Source organism: Aedes albopictus, chromosome 2, assembly GCF_035046485.1.
Source record: "Aedes albopictus strain Foshan chromosome 2, AalbF5, whole genome shotgun sequence".
NCBI classification, from domain to species: Eukaryota; Metazoa; Arthropoda; class Insecta; order Diptera; family Culicidae; genus Aedes; species Aedes albopictus.
This window is the reverse complement of record NC_085137.1, coordinates 234,482,769-234,505,416: the sequence shown is the minus strand read 5'-3', so window position 1 is coordinate 234,505,416 and position 22,648 is coordinate 234,482,769. Positions and strand designations below refer to the sequence as shown.

Here is a 22,648-nt window from a genome sequence, read left to right as displayed (position 1 = left end):
TTCTGTTCTCAAATTATCTCTAATCAGATATATTAGAGCCTATTTAGATTGAAGGAAGAACACATTTAATAATTTTTGTGTGGTATTGTAAATTTTACTTATTTTCCTCTATATGGGTAAAAATTTCAACCCGATATAACTTAATTCGCCGTGAGAAAATATTACATTTTATAACGTCGTATTGAGTATCAATATATTGTTGATAAACGTTAAAAAAATCATTCAATTTGGTTCACTGGTTTCCGAGTTATGACAGCTCAAAAATGAGCTGTCTAAAAAATAGTGTTCTACGCGAACGGTTCTAACTTCGCGAAAAATTAATCAATCAAGCCCAAATTTGTACCAATGATGCACACATAATAGATTGACAAACAGTCAAAATTTGAGATTTTTTGATGCACTCTATGAAAAGTTACAGCATGTTGAATTTTTTTGTGGGAGAAAAAAAGTTGCCTATCCCAAACATTTTGGCCATCCCCTGTATATCACTACAATGAATTCTAGATGATGTTAGGCACTAAATTAAACTTAATGACTTTAGTGGAGTATCTCTCGAAGTATCTTTAACATTTAGTTAAGATTTATGTTGTCCATATCCGACAGTGTTTCCAGCTACTATACTAAGTTATTGCTTCTGGGCTTCTAAACAACTTTTTTGAAGACAACATCTTCGTTGGTTCGCAGGTTTTTGAGATATGCTAGATAATACTAAACTATTTTGAGATTATTTTGTTCTGCAATACTATTTGGAAAATGTTTTACATATCACGGACAGTGATGCCAGTTTTCATAAAATTGTATATCTGCGGTGTTTTTAACCGCATGACACTTGGAATATGCCTCTCGCTGCATTTTATACCTCGCAATGAATATTATTATTATTTTTTTTTTGAAATATTTTTCTTAGTTTGCAGTGTTGTCGGTATTCCACACATCTCTAATTTTAGTCATGCAATAGTGGTTTCTGCTTTTAGTAGTGTTGCGTGTACGTACACGCTGCATTACACGAACACCACCTCAGTTACTGGTTGAAAATAGTAAACAAAGATCAGCTGTTCCCAGCAAAATCAAATGGGCATATTTTCAACCAGTAGATTTGCATTAGTGTTCGTGACACCGCGCTGCGAAACCACTATAAGGTATCGAAACATTGATAGCCACAAGTGCGAGCCAGCGATCAATACGCAAACTTTGATGAAAATCCGGAAACGATATGTTTGCATCTAATATTTTTAATTTAACGAAAATAGTTTAATATCGATTTTTTCACGGCTCCGCTATAATGGACGTAAATAGAATTCGAAGTGCATTCATATTCCCAACAATACAACATCCCCATGCTTACCTGAAAACTCCTACCCCCCTTAATCTCCTTTCGTATCGATATCCGCACCGTGCAGGGATCCAGCACGCCGGTGGACGCATTCGATGTCATCTTGCAGGGAAACTCGAACTTTTGCCGCCATTTGACTGTGTGATTTTTCACCTCCTCCCTGCGGTGGGAAAAAAAAATCAGAGAAAACGAAAGTTGCATTAGATTAGTTCACCTGTTTTCATCTATAATTTACGAGAGCATCATTTAACCGGTTAAACGAGTGAGTTTGTGCACGTATTTATACAGCATACCCAGTTAGGAACAAAAGTGAAAGCTCTTGTAACCAGCAGACAGAGTCGACATGTAGCCGGTTAGTCTGCCAGCCAGCCTGAAGCGGCACGACAGCAGCAGCAGCAGCGCGATGCACTTGTATGGAAAAAGCACGTGCTATTAGAAAACATCCAGCAAACACTAGCAACCAGCACCGCACATCGCTGCCGACGGACGCCTTCGGCGTGCATTGCGCCAGATGATGTTGGCAAAGGAATTGCATTGCGCGCTTTTTCCGTGCAACAGAAATCGCATGACTGCACCGCTCTGGAAAGGGGCTTGGTGCAGTAAGTAGAAGAGTGATTGATTTTTCCCAGTTACACGCATTCTCAGAGGGGGTGCTCCATCAAATTGAACACTGACCAATCAGTCAAACACTCCAACTAAAATGTTTACTTTGTTTTTTTTTTGCTTCAAGCAATCAAGAGTAGAGCAATTCAGAAATGGAAGAGATACATGACTAATGAAAGTAAACAATATCGGAATGCGGCATCTTGAAACTAAAACTGGTCTGCAAAATTCAGAAGTAGAATCAGTTAAGGCGAAACTGGATCCATTTCCTCACTTTTTGGTTTTTGATTTTTTATAAAATAACGAAGCAATATTTTCAAAATCGGTTTTCGTGCACATGTAGAGCATGGATCAAGGTGTCTCCTGATTTTTTTCGTGGTGGAAAATGTTTTTCGTTCTTGCAGAAACCTTATTTTTTTATTTCTTTTTATTCGTGAATTTTAACTTAAGCTAATTCTTCACACCTTTTGCAGAAACCATTTTTGAATAAAATTTCACAAAAAACGGTTTTTGCAAAAATGGAAAACTTTTTCCACCACAAAAAAATATCAGAAGATACCTTAATCTATGCTTTACATGTGCACGAGAACCGATTTTGAAAATATTGCCTCGTTATTTAATCAAAAACCAAAAAAATGAAGCATGGAAGCATAGTTTCGCCTTAAGAAATAAATACTAAATCGTTATGAATTTATTCAACTCCTTCAGCGATACGGATGCGCATGATAGTCATGTGACTACCGTTTCTGATTCGTATGCCAAAGGTCCCGAGTTCAAGCCTTGCCCCGTCCTATTCCTTTTTTCTAGAAAGATACAATTCTGTCAGCATCCTTCCTCTTTATCATCAAAACCAGAAAAGGGCTGAAAACCTTTTTCCATATCACTTCCTTACACAGTGTCAATCTTACGCCTGGTATCCACTCCACGCACCAACCTGAACTCTCATATACATTTCCCTGAAACACTCAGTGGTACATGACACATTCTACCGTGACGTTACAACGTTTTGACGCCTTTTTGGTGAGATTTTTTTTTACTATAACTCGTAAATTCGACCATAAACCCCATATTTTTACATATTCAGATTCTTTATAAAATTTCCAATAAGAATGATCTGTTGAACAGTTAGTTTTCATCGGAAAAGTATGTTAAAAATGGAAATGAGTAACGTTGTAACGTCACGCTACTCATTCCCATTTTTAACATACTTTTCCAATGAAAATAAACTGTTCAACAGATCATACTAATTGGAAATTTTACGAGGTATCCGAATATGCAAAAATATGTGAGGGTTTACGGTCTAACTTAGGAGTTATAGTGAAAAATCTGACCAAAAAGGCGTCAAATCGTCGTTTCTCCAGAATTCTGAAAGAAGTTCCTCTAGAATTATTAGAGAGATTTCTTCAGAATGCTGAAAATGATTACACCAGAATCCTGAGCGACATTATCTAGAAAAGAAAACAAGACTCTTCCGGTATCTTGGAAGGAATTCACTCTGAATTCTATTAAGGATTTTCCTGGAACCATGAGAGAGATTACTCTATATCTATGAGACGGATTGTCTCAGAGTCCCGAGAGGAATTCTCCAAGAATCTTGTGATAGATAGTCTCAGAATCCTAAGAGAAGCTTTCCCTTGGGATTCTCTCAAAATGTTTCAGATTGGTAAATCGAATTTATAACCTAGAATCCTAAGATGAATCATCCCAAAATCATGAGAGGAATTTCAAGAGCTTTTCTTTCACATTCTTGAGATAAAATCATCTAGAGTTGTGAGAGAGATTCCCACAAAACAAAAAAAGATTTTCGGAATTCTAAGATGAATTCCCCCAAGAAACTTTAAAGAAATGACCCAGAATCCTAAAAAGCGTAGCTTTGAACCCTAAGAAGGATCCCATAATTCTGAGCAGGGACGTGCAATTTCGAAAGGAAAACATGACGCACGAAAGCTGTAGCAAATCGTTTCCCATGCGACGGGACTGCTGCGATGCTTCATAACTCACACTGCAACACGCTCGTACATTATTGCTACTGAAACAAGTGTGTTTGAAAATTGAAGTGAAACACTTTGGATTTTCGTTTCAATTGTGGGTCATTGAAAAATTTCAATGTGCTAAAAACACTACTTAAAACAATTTTTCAAATAGTGGTGCACGCCAATAGAATGATCATTATGTTTTATGAAAAAGGAACACAAGTTCGACCGCTTAAAATCCAATTAACCGGCGCCTGTAACCATTGAGAGACTAACGCGCAAGAGTGAGACACTACTGCCCTGCCGAGTGAAGTACAAGCAACGCCACCCCGAAGAGAGACTACCGAGTGCTACAATGAATGAGAACGTTTTCCGAATCGAAAAGAAAGACTCAAACAGATAAAGTGACTCATTCAAATGTTGCAGGAAAGTGTCTCATTGAAACGAAATTAAACGCCCCTGATTCTGAGAAAGGTTGCCTCAAAATACTGAGCGAGTTTGACAAAGAAACCTGAGATATACTCTCACAGAATTCTGGAAGATAGGATTCCCCCAGAAACTTGAAAAGAATTCTTCCCCTAAAATTCTGGGTGGAATCCTTTAGAATGCTGTCTATCATAATCCCGAAAGATATTCAGTAGAATTCTACGAGTGATTCCTCCAGAATCCCGAGAGGGATCATAAGAGGGGTTCTTCCAACCTAAGAGGGGTTCTAGAAACCTAAGAGGGATTTTTCCGAAAATCTGATGAGGATTCACCCTGGAAAGGATTACGAAAATTTCTAGAATGAACTTCTCCAGCATCCTGAGAAAGATTCTCTGGAATTCCGAAAGGTATTCCCACAAAAAACAGAAAAAGTACCGCAGATTCCTTAAAGACATTGCCCAGAATCTTTGAAAGGACTCCCCTAGACTCCTGAAAGGGATTGGTCTCTGAACTCTGAGAGTGATTCCTCTAGAATACTTTAAATTATTACATCAGCCCCGTATTTCAAAAGTAGCCCCGCACGACGGTATCTCATCAGAATCATCCTATGATCAAGTGAGGGATGGTCTCTGATTACTAAGAGGGATTCTCCCAGAATCTTGAAATCCTGAATCCTGCTCCAGAATACAGAAAACAGAATTCAACTGGAATTCTCGTAAAATGCTGAGAAGGATTTTTTCCGAACCCTATGAGGAATCACAAAATCTATGCGAGGGATTCTTCAAAATCCGAATTTCTCTAGAGAACTCTGCCCAGAATCTCGTGAGAGATTCTTCAATAATTTATAATTCTGAAAGAAAGTGCCCTAGAATCTTGAAAAATATAGCCCCAGGATCCCAAGGATATCTCCAGAATCATGAGACAAATTCCTCAAATTCTTTAGAGAAAATTTCCCAGAATTCTGGTGGCATTACCCCAGAAAGCCGAATTTTTAGAGAATCCTGGGAAGAGTAATTAGTGATATTCCCCGAGAATCTTAAAAAGATCTTACGCTAAATCCTGAGAAGGATACCACTAGAATCCTGTGTGGGGTTCCCTCAGAATCCTAGGAAATATTCCCACAGAATTTAGAGAGGGATTACGCCACAAGTCTGAGAATGCTGAGAATGATTCTCCAAGAATTCTGAGAGGAGTTCCTGAGAATGCTAAGAAAAATTTCCTCAGAATTCTGAATGGGATCCTAACTGAGGGTCTTCCAGAAGCCTTAGAGGGATCAACCCAGATCATCCAGAAATTACTTATAATCCAGGAAGGGATATCACCCTTGGTACCAAAACCCTGAAATGAATTCCCTTAGAATCAAGAGAGAGATTCCCTAGAATCACAGACAAACAGACGTAATACTCTTCGAAAGGATGGATTTAACGATGAATTTAAATTTCGTTTGATTTCAGCGATCATTGCACCGGAGGTGCTAGAGTTCGATCGCTTTGACGTTTGCTAGAGTACACGTACCAGAATGATGCAAACGAAATTTACAGGATATTTGTGTAGTAGTATGTGTGGCTCGCGTGGTTCTACCAACATGGATTGCCTCAGAATCCTGAGAGAAGTTTTTCCTCGCGATTCTCCCAGAATGCTTAGACGGATATCCCCAGTATTGAAAGACATCCCAAGAGGGGGTCTTCCACATTATTAAGAGAAATTCATCTAGAACCCTGAGAGGGATTCTCAAAAACATGTTCGGAATGCTGAGAAGGATGCGCTAGAACCCTGAAAGGGACTCTCTAGACCATAAGAAGGATTCCTCCAGAAACCTGAGAAAGATTCACTTAGACTCCTGGGAGGGATTGCCAAAAAACCCGAGATATACAGGTATACCTCGAATTAGTGGACCCTCGATTTTATGTACTTTGATTTCATGTACATTTTACCCCGTTTTTATGTACATTTTTTCAATGGTAAAAAAATGATATTAATGAATGGAAAGAAAAATCGAATGTAAAAATCGATTCCGTCGATTTCGTGGGGCTTCAACATCGATTCAAAAAATAGATTAATCGAAACAAAAACATCGATGTTGCGAACATCAATTCAAAATTACCCAACGCTAATCCACGCACAAACCTGAACTCTCATATACATTTCCCTAATCACTCAGTGGTACATACATTCCGCCGTGGGCAAGTAATTGCAATCATCACTTTTTTTTCCAATTTGACGTAGCAGGCGCCATTCTCGCAAAAAAAAAGGAAACCCAAGAAATCTCCTTCCTGACATAACTGTGAAGATGCAGAGTTGAACTCGGGTCCTACTTAGTAAGAATAACTGCTAAGTCATTTTTTTTTCACCCCTAGAGGTTATTGACATTTAAAAGCACAGATAAGATTAGTTTCCCAATCCGGGGACGGCGGGTTCGATTCCTATTTCGGTCGAGAAAATTTTATCGACTCCTTGGGCATAGTGTATCATTGTACTTGCCTCACAATATACAAATTCATGCAATGTCAGGCATAGAAAACCCTTCAATTAATAACTGTGGAAGTGCTCAAAGAACACTAAGTTAAAGCGAGGCTGGCTAAGTCCCAGTGGGGACTTACAGCCATATAGAAGAAGAAGAAGATAAGATTAGTTTAGATGAACCAGCCGAGGGCTGAAATTCTCGATAATAAAGAAAAATAATAATAATAAATTATTGTTCTAGTCGGAGTAGCATATCACCTGAATGAAGATACAAAACCACAACATCGTTTTCCAACGAAGCTAACGAGCAGGAAATACCACGAAGGAAGCATTACAGATTATAATGAAGCGGTTCGTTACAACAAAAAAATCCTACCCACTTCAAAAAGCAACGCCTTCTCACCTTAGTTGACGACACGATGAAAGCTTGTTTACCTTTTCCCCGAAAACGGCTTCAAAGAGCTGATCCGTGCAATTATTTCACTCGGTATCTTCTTCATATGGGTTACGACACATACAAACTTGGTGGAAATAAGATTCGCTACCGCAGTTATGTGTCACACACATGCCATGATGTGTGAGTATACAGATCGTGGGAAAATAGTCATGAGCTGGGTTTTGGAATCATATTTCCAGATGTTGTGAACAGCGACTACACAATAATTGAGATATTGCCTCTTTTAACAATTACTGTCCATATGCTTGCTAGAAAACTAGAAAAAAAGCTCATCCACTAATAAGTTAACAGAACTTTCAAAACTTTAAACTTTATTTTTGACAAAAACTTTAGTAGGCTCTAGAGCATTTGGATAGCAACTACGAGACACTCAAAAATTCCATTAGCTAGACGATAATAATATTGTTAAAGTGCAAATCATTTCACTTGAAGGATAACATTGATGAAGGTGTCATTTAACATCGATCATTATATACATATCAATAACGAATTCGCTCAATTTTTAATTTACTTCGCGTAGAAATGACTAATAGAAGCAATACCCAACCGTGGTCATGGTACGTCTGCATACAAAGGGTTATAAACATTGACCATCATTTTTGTTCGTGACAGGAAGCCAAATAAATATACCACAGACACCTGATATCAGCCCCGGGCGGCCGGCAGCATTGACCTCAACCTTTATTTCAAGAACACATATCAGCAAATTACTTTCAAATTGATATAAATTATCGCCGTCTTATCTGGTGTGTTTACCTAACAAACAAATTGCGGCCGCCGCGCTAATATTCTTCTTTCCGCACCGAACGCTTTCGAGAAATCTGTATCTGGTTCCACCTAACTGATAGCGCGCACTGACCGAATACGGGCGGACAACCCGGCGGCGGCGGTGGCGCAGGTCTGACAGTGCACATTCCGACTGTGTCCGATTTCGAAGGAATTTATTCCAATTCGGTGCACGTTTCGACGAGCGCGAGCACTTGAATTTGCTACACAGCGAACGGGAAACCATCATGACTTGATATGAAAAATACGAATCAGCTGAACATCCACACAGTTCCGAGTAAGTGTTGTTCTCCACAAAAAGGGGTCATCAAGTTACTGTGCAACGGCGTCTAAATCCGTTGATGCTCACTCGCGAACGGCGGGTTTAAGAATATGCATCTCGCGAAAGAGCCTTGCACTGCATGTGCACTCTCGCCAAGTCCCCTTCATCCTTCTGCCTGGTGTCAGCCAGTAAGTGCGGCTCAGAGACTGATCTTCGTTGATGTGAAAATTGGTCGCTAGCTTAGAGCGGGTGAGCTATCCAGTTCGAGATGTTTTGTAACCGTGAATAACACAGTAAATTGTGTTTTGTAAGCTGCTCTTTCGATGACAATAGCCAGCAGTAGGTCAACCAATCCGTCGGCCCTATTTTGTGTGATGTGGAACAAATTCTCATTTCTAAATGGTTGAATGATATTTTGTCACTAGTTTATGGATTTGATTGAAAGCATAGAATGAGGTTAGTACCTTCAAGCATAAAGAACGTTAAGTAATTGGCTTTTCTTGAGCGCTACGGCTGTATATTAGGCCTGTCCACCTTTTCAAAAATGTTCTCTGATTCTCAAGTCCACCCCCATATTTTGATTAGCATCCTAAAAGAAGTAACTGGTCAACATTTTAGCCAAATCCATTGAAATTAAAAGGTGCATCAAATCAATTTTGCGTTTTTCGACTATTGTTGGACTTCAAAAAATCATAACTACAAAACTTAATTCTTTCGGCAGAAATTGAAAGCTATACTTGTTTGCTACAACTTCTCCGAATAACGTGTGCCAATAAAATTGAAGAAACATGTGTAATTATCACATTTGTAATCAGAAAAAACGTGAAAAGTTGATTTTTTGATAGATTTTGTTCTGGAACACCCTAATATACGTAATAAGTTTGATATTTTAAAACGGCATCATATTCTCTCATGATTCGTGGTAATTTGCTTCTTTGACACCAATGCTATAGGAATTGAGCAAAAAATATTAAAATTCGGGAAAGCCACACAGATAAAAATAATGAGATTTACACGTCATGTAAACTTCAGTTTAGTCATGTAAACTTAATGTTATGATGGTTTACATGATATATCATGTAAATTTTGTGTTATATGTCATGTAAACATACAGAGTCATGTTGAATTACATGACATATAATGGAAGTTTACATGATATGCAAACTTAGGCAAAATGGTACAGCCCAAGTGGCCTTGGTACAAGAACCTTACTTTCGTAAGGAGAATTTCTATCTAGGAAACCTTGTAAACCCGGTGTTTGCTACTTTCAGTTAACATTAAATGGCAAACTCACGTGTCATGCCTCGAGCCTGTGTGCTTGTCAACAACGCAATAGTTGCTACACTCATCTCTGAACTAACCACCAGAGATGTATGTACCACAACAGTCGATGTAGCTAAAACCTCATCACGAAATACGTCTATTGTTCAGTGTGTTTACCGCATGATGAACCATCTCCTACGGATGCTTTCAAACAAGTTATCGCATACTGCACTTCAAAAGACCTTCCGCTAATTGTTGGCAGTGATGCTAATGCTCACCATATCATCTGGGGCAGCTCAGACATTAACTTGAGAGGCTCCAGTTTGATGGAGTACTTAAGTAAGGACTGCATCGGAAATTAACTATAAACGTTCACAATTGCCTGCAAAAAAATCTGTTCGAAATAAACATAACTTTATTTTGGGAGATACTATATAAATCTCTTAAATAAAGAGTGGCAGTTCTGATTTTTAAAAAATAATCATTTAACTTTGACTTTTATCTCAAAGATTGCACATATGTTTTTAAAATTTTGGACACCTCCTAAAAATTTAAAATTGCGAAAACTGTGGGAAAATATTAAATTTTTCTCTTATTTTTTGCGCAAATATATTCTTTTCCAGAATGCTCATGATATATAAATATTATTTTTATCAAGAAAAATTCCCTCTGCAGTTTAGGGCAATTCCTTAAAATAAAAAATGGCCATTTTTCGAGGAACTCTTTTTTATGCGTCTTCAAAGAACGATTACGCAAATAAAAAATACATTAAGTTGAAAATTTGCATTCTTTTCGATTGGGTATGTATTTAAATCTATTGAAGAGGTAGTTTTGTCAGAGAACGGAACTTTATAGCCTCTGAAGATATTTAAAACAGAGAGTCAAAGTTCGACCAAAAAGTAGGTGTTTTTTTTTGGGATAGACCATATTCTAAATGTTGGAGGTTTTTTCTATCCAAAATAAGAATTTTAAAAGTCGGTATTGAGTGATATGTTATGTGTAGATAACTGCTAGTAATAATCATTATTTTCCAGTTTTTCCCCGTACATTTTTTTCGCTACAAATTGTTGAAACGTTTAAAAATTAATAAAAAAAATACAGTTTGTACAGATTGTTATTTTGTGGGCTATACTCATAGAACCATATTTTCAATAATACTAAACATTTTCCAAATTTCTTCAAGCTGTTCTAAACTTAACTATATTGTGAAGATTTCATAGAAGAACCGGAATAAAAAGACCAACCGTGCTTCGAGATAGAGCATTTTGAATGTTTATTGTTTATTTCCGATACAGTCCTTAGTACAGATCTTGCATTACTTAACATAGGCAACCGCCCAACCTTCATGGTATCTGCTAGACAGGAAGTGTTAGATATAACGCTTTGCTCTAGTAGAATTAGTCACGTGCTGACCATTTGGCATGTGTCAGATGAAAAATCATTATCTGACCATCGCTACATCTTTTTTGAACATTTAAATGTTACTTCGCAAACATTGCGTTTCAGGAATCCTCGGTCAACAAACTGGGATCTTTTTACTGATTTGATTGCGGACAAATTTCATGGATACTCACCATCCATTGACACTCCAAGTTAGTTGGATGATGCCGTTGATACTAGAACGACCTTCATCATGGAAGCTTTTGAAGAAGCATGCCCTCTATGGTCTGTGAAGATCACAAGAGGAACCCCTCGGTGAAACTCTGGAAACAATGTAGAAAGAGTTGAAGCAGGCAACGTTGGGCAGGCTCGGAGGCTTTCAGGTCGGCTCGCAAGACCTACAGGAAAGCTCTCCGGTCTGCTGAACGATCCAGCTGGATAAACCTTTGTTCAAATGTTTCCAGTTTGAGTTAAGTCATTCGGTTAAACAAAATCCTTGCGAAATCTAAGAATTTCCGAGTGAACGAACCTCGTTTGCCAAATGGCGATCTGACTTCCTCTGATGAGGAAGTTCTGGAATTCTTATTCAGCACACACTTCCCTGGATGTGCGGATATTACATCTTTTGATGAACCTGATGTCTTTTCTTGTAGTTATGATTCCCTGGCTTCGGCTCGGAGTATTGTAACTATAGAATCGATTGAGTGGGCACTTAATAGCTTTACTCCTTTCAAATCTCCTGAGGCAGATACGATTTATCCTATTTTGCTTCAGAAAGGATTTGGTTATTTCAAACTTGTTTTGAATAAAAAAAATACTTGTTTGCAGTTTTGCTACAGGGTATATTCCCAAATCTTGGCGGGATATTACTGTGAAGTTTATTCCGAAAGTGGGTCGTATGAAGAAGCAAAGAGTTTCAGGCCTATCACTTTGACTTCTTTTCTTCTGAAATGCTTAGAATGCATTGTGAATCATTTCCGTGATGTTCATCTGGCCAACGTGCCTTTTCATGTGAACTAACATGTCTACCAATCTGGTAAGTTCACAGTGACTCTTTTACACAAGGTTGTTTACGATATCGAGAAAGCATTCGCTCAAAAGCAATCTTGCTTGGGTGTTTTTTTAGATAGCAAGGGTGCCATTGACAAAGTGCCTGTCGATTCCATATTGGAAGCCACACGGTGTCATAGAATATCTCCAATGATATGGATTTGGATTTACCAAATGCTGAAAAAAAAACTATATCACTTCTCGACATTGCGTCTAGCAGCGATTAGAAAATTGAGTGTTTATGGATGCTCCCAAGGGGGAGTCTTGTCGCCACTTTTGTGCAATCTCACTATTGAGGCCACTCAATAATAGCGGTTTTCCTACTTAGGCCACTTAGGCCACTCAATAATAGCGGTTTTCCTACTGGACGGAATGGAAGAATGGAGTGGACTCCTATATACAACAGAGGTCACTCAGGCCTTAATCTGGCCGGTAAGGTAAGTATGAAATCAGAAAATTCTGATCACCTTGTATGGGTACCTGGCCATTCTTCCATCGTTAGAAATGAAATGGCTGATGAGTTAGCTCGCAATGGCCCTGAGCCAGCTATTCCGATATCGAAGTGTTGGGTAAAGCTTCAGATTAACACCTTGGCCCGCCTTTCAGTGCAAACAATATTGGAACAACTTGTACCGACTGTTCGGGCCCTCTACGAATGAGTGTAAACAGTTATGTATGTACCTTTTAATTCCGTCCTATTTTGCTACCACTTGTAATCTTCCTCAGTGTCAGTTATTCACTGACACTGCCTCTGGTGCCGACCTAATGATACCTGACATGTTTCGGTCACAAACTCCCTAAGATTTGCCAAAATCGACTCTAAGAGTTTTGCAAGAAACGCAAGCAATGTAAATCATTAAAAATATAATAACGTTTTTCACCACCAAAAATGCCCTGATTGACTTCAGAATTTTCTGATAATTTCAGTTTTTTTTTTCAGGTTGACTGAAATTCCCTGATAATTCAAGCTTTTCCAGTTTTTTTCCAGGTAGACACCCTGTACAAAGTTGTTTTGTTCAACAAACCACTTTGTAGAACACACGCAAATTCATTAAAATCCTTAGAAAAATTATAACAGAAAAAATGTGTAAGGGCTGGTAAGGGTTCACCAAAATATAAGTTTAGTATGTAGAAAAACGTCTTCTTTACCACACACTTCCAAAAAATCGTGTAATTTTGTGTCATTTAACGCCGACATATTACAGCGAGCAAAATGACACAATATTAGGACCAGCTTTATTTTTACACGATGCAATGTTTGTTAAACATCTTGTAATTTTACTCCTTCATCTATACGGCAACATAACCTCAAAGCAACATAAGGCGATCCCCCTCGTTTTTTGGATGATTCTAATGCATTGAACACCCCATACATGGTTTTCCACATACCATCATTGATAAACACGAAATATATTAATTAATTCATCAAACACACAATGTTTTACACAATTCAAATCATTTTTAACGCAGGAGGTAGTCCGGAAGTCTTCATCCGTCGTTTGGTTGATGGTTGGATTCAATGCTGCTGAATTGACTACTCGACTCCACAAATCGGATGCGATTACAGCTACTGCAAAAGGATCAGATGAACCAGGAATCAAATTAAACACTCTTTTTCTGTGCATCAATAATCAAACTTAATATTCACTTACTTGCCTTTGAAGTTCTCGAAAATTTCTTCCGAATCCAACTCTAACACCTGTGTTTTGTTTTGATTCGTTCGGATTTGACGTTTCGAGATGTTCAGTCATCGATCGTGTAATTTTGTGTCATTTCAAATTTAAAGTCAAGTCATACGACAAAAAACTGTAAGCTCTTCAGTGAAAAAACATTCAATGTGCTGGTTTTTATGCTTACATCAATAAAGATTTAAAAATGAATCATTTTTTTCATTTAAGTCATCGTAATTTGAGTCAAATAATGCGATTGCGTCAGCATTAAAATTAAGAATTTCTTAGTAGCATAGCATAGCATAGCATAGCATGAATACTTGCACAAATCTTGGATGGAGTTGCAAAGTTGAATATTTCCATTGACATTGCTGATGTCGCTACTATCTACAATGTCATAGATTCACTCAGCTCCACACACCTGGCCAAGTCCTTGCAAGCATTTATAAATCCCTTCATCAACTTAGAAAGAGCCCAGAACTGAAGCATCTTCCAATAGATGAAAGGATGTTGAAAATAGCGAATTTTCAACTTTTATGCAGTTATAAAGTAAATATACTGAAGTAAAATTATTTATAAATAAATAATATTGGAAAGATTTCACTTCTCTGTAAAGAACAACACAATACTCAGCAAAGAACAACACAATACTGAACACTAAACACCCGCGCATCTATTGTTTTGATTTTCACTCGAGACAATAGCGAACGCGATCGATTATGCTGCCATACTCACTCTTTACAGGAGCGATGCATGCACAGCAAAGAACAACACAATACTCATTAAAATTAAGAATTTCTTAGTGTGCACAAAAATCAATGTTTGAGACAGCAAACAAAATCAGTTAGGGATTTTAACATCAATATACAGTAAGAAACAGGTTTCTCCAGAGATTATGTCCGTTGGCCACAACCGGTATATTCTAAATGGTCTAAAATATTATCAACAATGTTCGATGAGAGAGGGTTAAGTTTTAATGGAAATAAAGTGATTACAACTTCGAATCATAAAAGAAACCAGCATGTGTACCGAAAAACAGCTCTTTTGTGTGAATCTGACCCTGTGACCAATTGGAGTTACTTTGACCACAAGAGCCATTCAGACGTTCTTCGTTCACTTCTAACAACAAGACATGTTTGTGAGTATACTGTAAAATCCAAATCAGTTAAGTCTCGGGCCTACATGTGTTAAAACCTCCACAAAAAATATAGGAGACCAACGAATATGAACTCAAGAAGCAAGTCCGGATTTGTCCTAAAATCTCTGTTTTAAAAGTTTACTTCTGAAGTCGAGTCAAACCAGATGTTTGCTCATTGCTTTTTCATTTGGTCATATACCTATTCGATCTTGTGTACTGAATTCCCAAAATTTCCACTTTGTTTCTTAAAATCATCATTATTCAAACTTCGAAACTAGGTTACTACAACTGTTACACATTCCTCATTTCCCCAGAACATTTCTGTTAATGAATCGAATGCATATTCATCATCCGCAATCACTGATTCCTCCGTCGTCGCGTCCTCAACTGAACGTAATTCAAGCAGCTTTAACACTTCACCTTCTCGCAACCAAGTCACGTAAAAGCCGGGTTTCCACCCGGTTGACTGTTTATCCGGTCATACGCAACTCGCAGTGGCATGGGGGGCTAATCACCGCTCGTCGGTTGACAACGCAACGCACGGTGTGGGTGGACGGTGGACCGAGTCAGCTGAGTACAAACAACGCGTGCAGGTCACGTTATCCTTCCTGGGTATGCATTAAACATTACATGTGTGCGAGTGCGGTGCTCTCACAGCATAGCCGTTGATGAATAATTGAAAATGTTGAACATTGGTCCGGCGCTATTCTCACACGAAACGAACACCGAGGATGATCCGAGGAGGAAGAACACGCAACATTCCATCACCTTCGTAATCGTGATGAGCTTTGCAACTATCGAACCGGATGGTGACCGTGCATCGGATTATGTATTAATCCAAATAGGTTTAATCGATATATGTGCACACTTTGAACATTTTACCGATTTTTGTTTTCCGTATATATGTACGTTACATGTTGGTAGAACTGAACTGCAACTGCAACTCATTTTTTTTTCAAATATTCTACAGAACTCTTCTAGAACTCCGAAACTTGAAATTTAAAAATTAATATGAACATATCATTCTGTAAAGTGCCTTTAACCTAAATATGTACTTTCAGTTAAAAGCAAAAACTGTGTGTAATCTTACTAACGTTGTTTCTAAACGAGTAAAAATGAATTCAGCATTGTTTGAAAAATTTAACTAATCCTTCCTAAACGGCTCACTTTTACCCCAGTTATCGGTACGGTGGCACACTTCCTGTCACCAGCCAGTGAAGACAATAATTTGTCCCAGACTCGATCGCTACGTTGCAGACGCTAATGGGCATTCATTGATGGCATACATTTATCGGGTCATTAATTACGGAAGATCTCCCTCTCGCAGCCGATAACGATCGAATCGAATGAAAATTGACAGTAAACCACGGTAACGCCAATTTGGTGGTAATAGCTTTTGTGGCGGATGGGGGATATAAAAAAAACGGAAGACGATCCGTTGTGTGTGACATAATAGAAGAACACGAGGGAAGTGCATCATGAATGTTTGGATAAATGTGGGTTACTGACTGCTACCGTACTTTTGTAATGAAGAAAAACTGAATTGATGTATGTATACCGGATGGAATTGTTAAGTAGTGATAGTAAACCTACTGAGTGAAAGAGGTGTGGCGATGAGTTAAATTCCCGTCATATGAGCGAAATCGTATCTTTCGAATGAAGATGAAGATTTTCTGGATAATTGGCGCAAAAAAGCAGAAAATTAAATAGGCGATTAAATGTGAGGTTAGGTAACAAACAATTTTTAACTCTGGAAGCAAAAAACATATTTCTGGTCAACACATTGTATGAAAGTCACCAAATTCCGCAATAATTGCAAAAGTCTTTCATTTGTATTGTGAGTAATTAGTAATAAGGTGCGTAAATAACTGATTTAGAAAAGCGCTGATTTAGAAAGTTGCATATAGGATGTAGCCTTATACAGATGATGCGAAACACTGTATCTCAGGATTCCTCATGGGATCCCTATGTATTATTCTAAGGATTTCTCTTAGATCCTCCATTGAGGATGGTTTCTTTTAGGGGTTCCTCCTAAGACTCATTTAGGGATTTTTTCTTAATGGGATTCCAGCAGAGATTTCTTCAGGGATTCCTTTCGTCATTGCTGCATTTCCTTCATTTGGGACTGCTTCCGGCATTTTCTCTTGAATTGCTCTCAAGATTCATTTGAAAATTTCTCCTGGATATTTTCAGGGATTCCTTGATTGATTTCTTATATGATTCTTTTGAAGATTTCTCATGACATTTCTCCTGAGTCTACTTTAAGGGGTTTTCACAAATTAAACCGGGGATTTTTCATTGATTTCGGCATTTTTATCGGGAATTAACCTTTTTTTTTTTGGATTCATTTATTATTAATTATTTTATTTACGCATTTCCCCCGAGATTCTTTCTAAGAAGTCTTTGGATTTTTTTCAGGAACACTGCCCAACATTCCATCAGGGTATCCTTCCAGGGTTCCCTTAGGGCCTGTCCATAAACTGCGTAGACTGTAATAGGGAGAGTGGGGGTGTTTCTGGCAAAAGTCTACGGTCCATACAAATTTTAAAAATTTTGTATGGACGAAATTTTACGATTAGAGAGGGGGGGATCTGAGATGACCAAAAATGAGTCTACGTCTTGAGTCCATGATTCTATGAGTCCATAAACTGAAAGCGCCTAAGGGATTTCTTCCGGGATTGCTACACGCTAAGACCGCTCAGCATCTAGAATGTGTAAGACCTGCTCATAAGTGCATAATTTCCAGACTACACCAAAAATGTGTAACAGTAACACATTCACAAAAACAGCTCGTACACTTTTCTAGATGCGAAACGTCGATATTTCTTATTTACCAGGGTCACTAGTAAACCTAGCTAGATTGCCGTACAATTTTTTTGCGATTTGCACGATTTTATGGACGCAGGAGCTGATTTTGTAAATGTGAAAGGGTTACACATTTTTGGTGTAGTCTGGAAATTATGCAATTTAGTGCTGACCGGTTTTAGGGTGTACTGGGATTCTTTCATGGATGATTATCGTTTCTGCATAAGGGATTTGTTCAGGATTCTTATGGGTTGTATCCCGGGATTTCTTGAAGTATTTATCCTGAGTATCCCTCAGAAATTCCTTCTGGGATTCTACCGTTGATTTCCCCCGGAATCTACACAGGGATATTTCTCGGTATCCTATCAGGAATTTCTTCAGGGATACCTTCATTGATTCCTCGCGGGATTCCTTTGCGGATTTCTTCCGGGATTGTTATCAAGAAGACTGCGTCCGGGATTCCTCCAGGATTTCTTCTGATTTTTTTCCGGACTTTTTCACGGCTTTCAGGGCTTCTTTACGGAATTCCTTCAAGAATTCCTCCATTGATAACTCCATAAATACCGACATATTATGTTTACGTGTTTTATTTTAAAGATTCCACCCATGGGATTTGTTATCCTGGAAATTCCGTTAGATAATTCTCAAGCATAAGAGTGGTTTATGCATCTATTGTATTGTATTTTTTCAAATATTCCTTTCGAGATTGATTTGAGGATTCCTCCTGGATATTTTCAAAGGTTCTTTTATTGATTTTTCATATGATTCCTTCGAGAATTCTCCAACGAAACGGTTGGTACGGTTGTCCCCGTTTCTTCTTTCAATAAATTCGAAAAAGTTTGTTAATCATATGTTATTCATACGTGGATAACCTGATTGCCCTATTTTTTGAATTATTTTTCAACCCATTAGTCTGAACAGTGGACCGTTTTAATATTTGTATCACATCTCTGATATGCTGCAAATATTAATACTGACAAGAAAATATCAAAAGAAATTTCGATATTTCCAAGATGCTTTTCAATACTGGCTGTGTAAGCACTAGATTAGATTAGATTAGATTCCTTCGAGAATTCTCCCGGGATTTCTTAACCTTCACGTATCCGACCCCTGACAACTCATTTTTAAAATGCTGGCTTTTTTAAGGTCGCCATCAATAGATCATGAATTTGTGCTAGTTTATTATACTCAAGTGGCCATGTAATATCCGGAACCATTCCGGGAATATTCCGGACTGTGCTGGGGTCAAGGGGTTGCCAAATTGGCTAAAAAGTATTTATTTCGTTAGTTATTGTTTGCAAACCATCGATTTTCAGCGAAATTTTTGTTGCGAACCGTGAAATACAACTGCGATAACCAGATTTCGATAAGTTGACCCATCCGGAACCCCGTGACAGGTTCCGCGGGCCACATTGGGGATACTTCGGGTTTTCAGCCTAAACATGCCGTGAGACATATCGATCTTTATGATTTCGAATGACCGAGTCAGAAACGATAGACTGAAGTCTGTATTAACTAATATGGTCACCTAGGAACATCTAGCACAGGTTCCACGGGGCTGCCATCTGGGAAATTTCTGGTTTGCAACCAAAACATGCTGTGTGACGTATCAATCTTCATGATTTCGAGAAAATGGGGCAGAAAACATTGACTGAAGTATGCATTAATTAATATGGTCGCTCCGGAACAACTGGAACAGGTTCCACGGGGGGCTCTCAAACACAACAACATACGAAATTTTCACTTTTAGCCATTTGGCAAAACAAACCCCTCCCCCACTCCCTGACCCCAGTACAATCCGGAATAGTTCCGGATACTACATGGCCACTTGAGTATAATAAATGCCGTTTGGCCGAACGCCATTTGGCCGAATGCTATCTAGCCGAAAGGTCGTTTGGCCGAATGCCGTTTGGCCGAATCGTGATCAAACTAATCCAGAAGATGTTTTTGACATTCTAACTGCCATTATGATCATTAGAAATATGTATTTCCTTCTTTTAATCATAGGCAATTCTTTCTAGTTTTGACATTCAGGAATTAGTTGGCGTTGAAACTGCCTATATTTTATAAAAGATTTTTCCTTCTTTGACTCATAGGTTGTTCTTTCAAGTTATACTGAGACTGGGAACAGTGGTATGGTCATTTACTTTATCATTCATTTTTCGGCCAAACGGCATTCGGCCAAATGGCGTTCGGCCAAACGGCATTTGGCCAAACGGCGTTCGGCCAAATGACTCGGAACCATAATAAACTAGCACCAATTTATGATCGATTGAAGACGACTTCAAAAAAAATATCGGATGAAAATTGACGAAATGCTAGTATTTTGAAAATGAGTTGTCAGGGGTCGGGTACGTGAAGCGTGAAGGTTAAGAAATTTATCTTGAGTTTCTGTCAAGGATTCCGCCCTGGAGAGATGCAATGATTTCGTCATTGACTCCAACCGGGGTTTCCTTAGGAATTTCTTCCGAATTATTTACGAGACAGCTTCAACATCTTGAGATATTGTGTAAAGTATGCGGCAGAAAAAAATGCGAAAGTGTTTTTCAACTTCAAACCTCATTTTCGTCCATTTGACGTTAATCAATCTGTGTTTCAACGTTCCATGATCACTCACAGGCTAGTTTTCTGAAAAGTTACTTAAAACTTTTCCCATTTTGGTAACTAACCTTTACAAGACGGCACCTGAAGCTGAAGACGATCAGAATTTTCAAACCACTGAAAAGTTCACAGGTCGCTAAATTTCATATCCGATAAAACAACATTTTTAATTTTCTCTACAATATCGTCATATATGTGTGCTTATTTCATCTAGTATGTGAAACTACATGGCTCTGGATTAGTATAGCCTGGATTTTCATCAGATTAAAGTTATTTTTCTTACTATTTTAGCCATTTTGTTTTATGGCCATTGGGCGCGCAGTTTATTGATACCCTTTTTTAAGGCTTACATTATCACATGTTAAAAATCAAATATATTAATTTTTATTTTATAGTGCTGAAATATAGACATAGACTGATACACTGTCATGAAAAAATAGTCATATATGTTCCATATTTAGTGTGTAATAGCGCCATGAAATTTTCGCATTTTTTCCTGCCGCACCCTGTAGTTATCAATTAGGATTCTTCCTGGGGTGTCTCCAGGGATTCCTTCAGGTATTTCTCTCGATCTTACTTTATCGATTCTTCCTGGGATTTCTTCACTGTTTTCTCCAGTTTCCTTTGGAGGTTCGTCCCAAGTTTCATTCAGGCATTCTTTCATGGATTTGTGGCCGGGATACAATGGGGTTTTTTCCGGTATTCCTTCTGAAAGTCCAATCATTGGTTTGTTCCGGTTTTTTTTTTCTGGAATTCTTACAGATATTCCGGTCAAAATTTATTTAGGGATCCTAATGGGATCCTTTCAGGGAGTCCTTCAGAAACTCCTTCCCTGATTCCTTGATTGTCAGGAAAAGTGTTCGGATGGGCCACTAGGCGTTACATGCTAGTCCGTTGTTTAGTATCGTGCTTCCTTCAGGGAGCGAATAGCTCACTGAAAATATTGAACGTGTCAGTGTATAGGAATTTATACCAGTTTTTCTCTTACGTTTCCTTCTTAGATTCTTTTACATATTCCATCAATGTTTCTTTAGGAATTTCTCCACGATTTTCCCTGAGTTTTCTCCCGGGATTCCGTCAGGGATTTCTTCCGAGCTTTCATTAGAAATACCTTCCACCATTGATACCTCTCCAAATTTTGCCATATACTTTCACGTGGTTTCTTTTAAGGATTCGTTCCAAGGTTCATATAGAGATTCTCTCTTATAGAGATTTTATCTTGGGATGCCTCCAGGGATCCTTTCAATGGATCCCTTTCCCCTGGGATTTCTTTAAGAGATCTTTCAGGATTTTTTCAAGCTTTCCTGCCATTATTCTTTTATATCGTGATTTATTTTTTTAAACATTCTTCTCGAATAAATAATTTTCTCTAGATTCTTTTACGGATTTACATCATAGATTCTTTTACGGATTTTTCCAAGACTCCTTTCAAGACTCTTTAATAGAGAATTTTCGGGATTCGTTCGTAAGTTGCTTTTAAGATTCTTTCGGGATATCTTAAAAAGACACTCTCAGATGGTTTTTTTTTTTCAGGGATTTCTTCAGAGATTCCTCCCATGGACCCCCCCCCCTGATTCTTCCGGTATTCTTCCTGGAATCTCTCCGAGATTCCTTCAGGGATTTCTTCCGGAGTTTTGCTGATTCTGTTTACTTGCCGATCATATTTAACCTTCCCCAACTCGCGCGGTTGGCAACCACCGTCAGCACCACGCTAATGCTGAGTACGAAAAGGGAGATTTTTTCAACAGCGCGATCGTTTGAGGGTTAAGGGATTCCTGCGAGGATTACTCCACGGGGATAGGGGGAACAATGTGTGATAGTTTGGCTGATATTATTCGATAGTGTAACGAGCCATGCATCATTTATGGATAAACATGCTACAAGGAGCAGAGAAATGTTATGGATTATTTTTTACAAAAAAAATCTGGATCTGGGAGCGTAAGAGAAAAAAAGGAATTAAGCATTTCTGTAGTGAGCCGTAATGTTATCTGACAACCCATTTTCTATTATTATTGAGTAGCTATCATCTTTTTTAGCTCGTTCAGAGTTACCGTGTAGCTTTTATGGCTGTAACGATAGAATAAAAGTTGTGCTGATATAAAGCTAGAGAAAATTATTTTCGTTAAACCAAGTTTATTTCGGAACTTAACTGTTGATACCAAATTCATAAGAAGAATCAAATTGCGAGACCCTTGGGGTGTAAACGGGTTAAAGTAGAGAAGACAGATGAAACCGTAGGGTATGAGTTCCATCAGTAATATCACGCTCCCATATTCATCCTATTCGAAAACAAGCGATTACGGCACCGATAGATTCCGTTCTTTTTGTTTTCATGCGTGCTCACTAGCCTGGTACACGGTTTATATGGGAAAATATAAAAAATGGAAAAATTCCAACTCCTGTATACTTTTTGAGTTCCATTTTGGTCCCATATCAAC

The 22,648-nt window shown here is 38.2% G+C and overlaps 1 protein-coding gene across 4 annotated transcripts in view; it reads right to left on the bottom strand.

Moving 5' to 3' along the window:
• LOC109400987 (early estrogen-induced gene 1 protein) overlaps positions 1 to 22,648 on the bottom strand; it is a 337,105-nt gene that overhangs the window by 130,803 nt on the left and 183,654 nt on the right. For all 4 annotated transcript variants that reach the window (XM_062851358.1, XM_062851355.1, XM_062851356.1 and 1 more), the window contains exon 3: positions 1,346 to 1,493. In XM_062851358.1, coding sequence (XP_062707342.1) covers positions 1,346 to 1,493 — 148 coding nt within the window. The remainder of the gene's footprint in view (positions 1 to 1,345; positions 1,494 to 22,648) is intronic.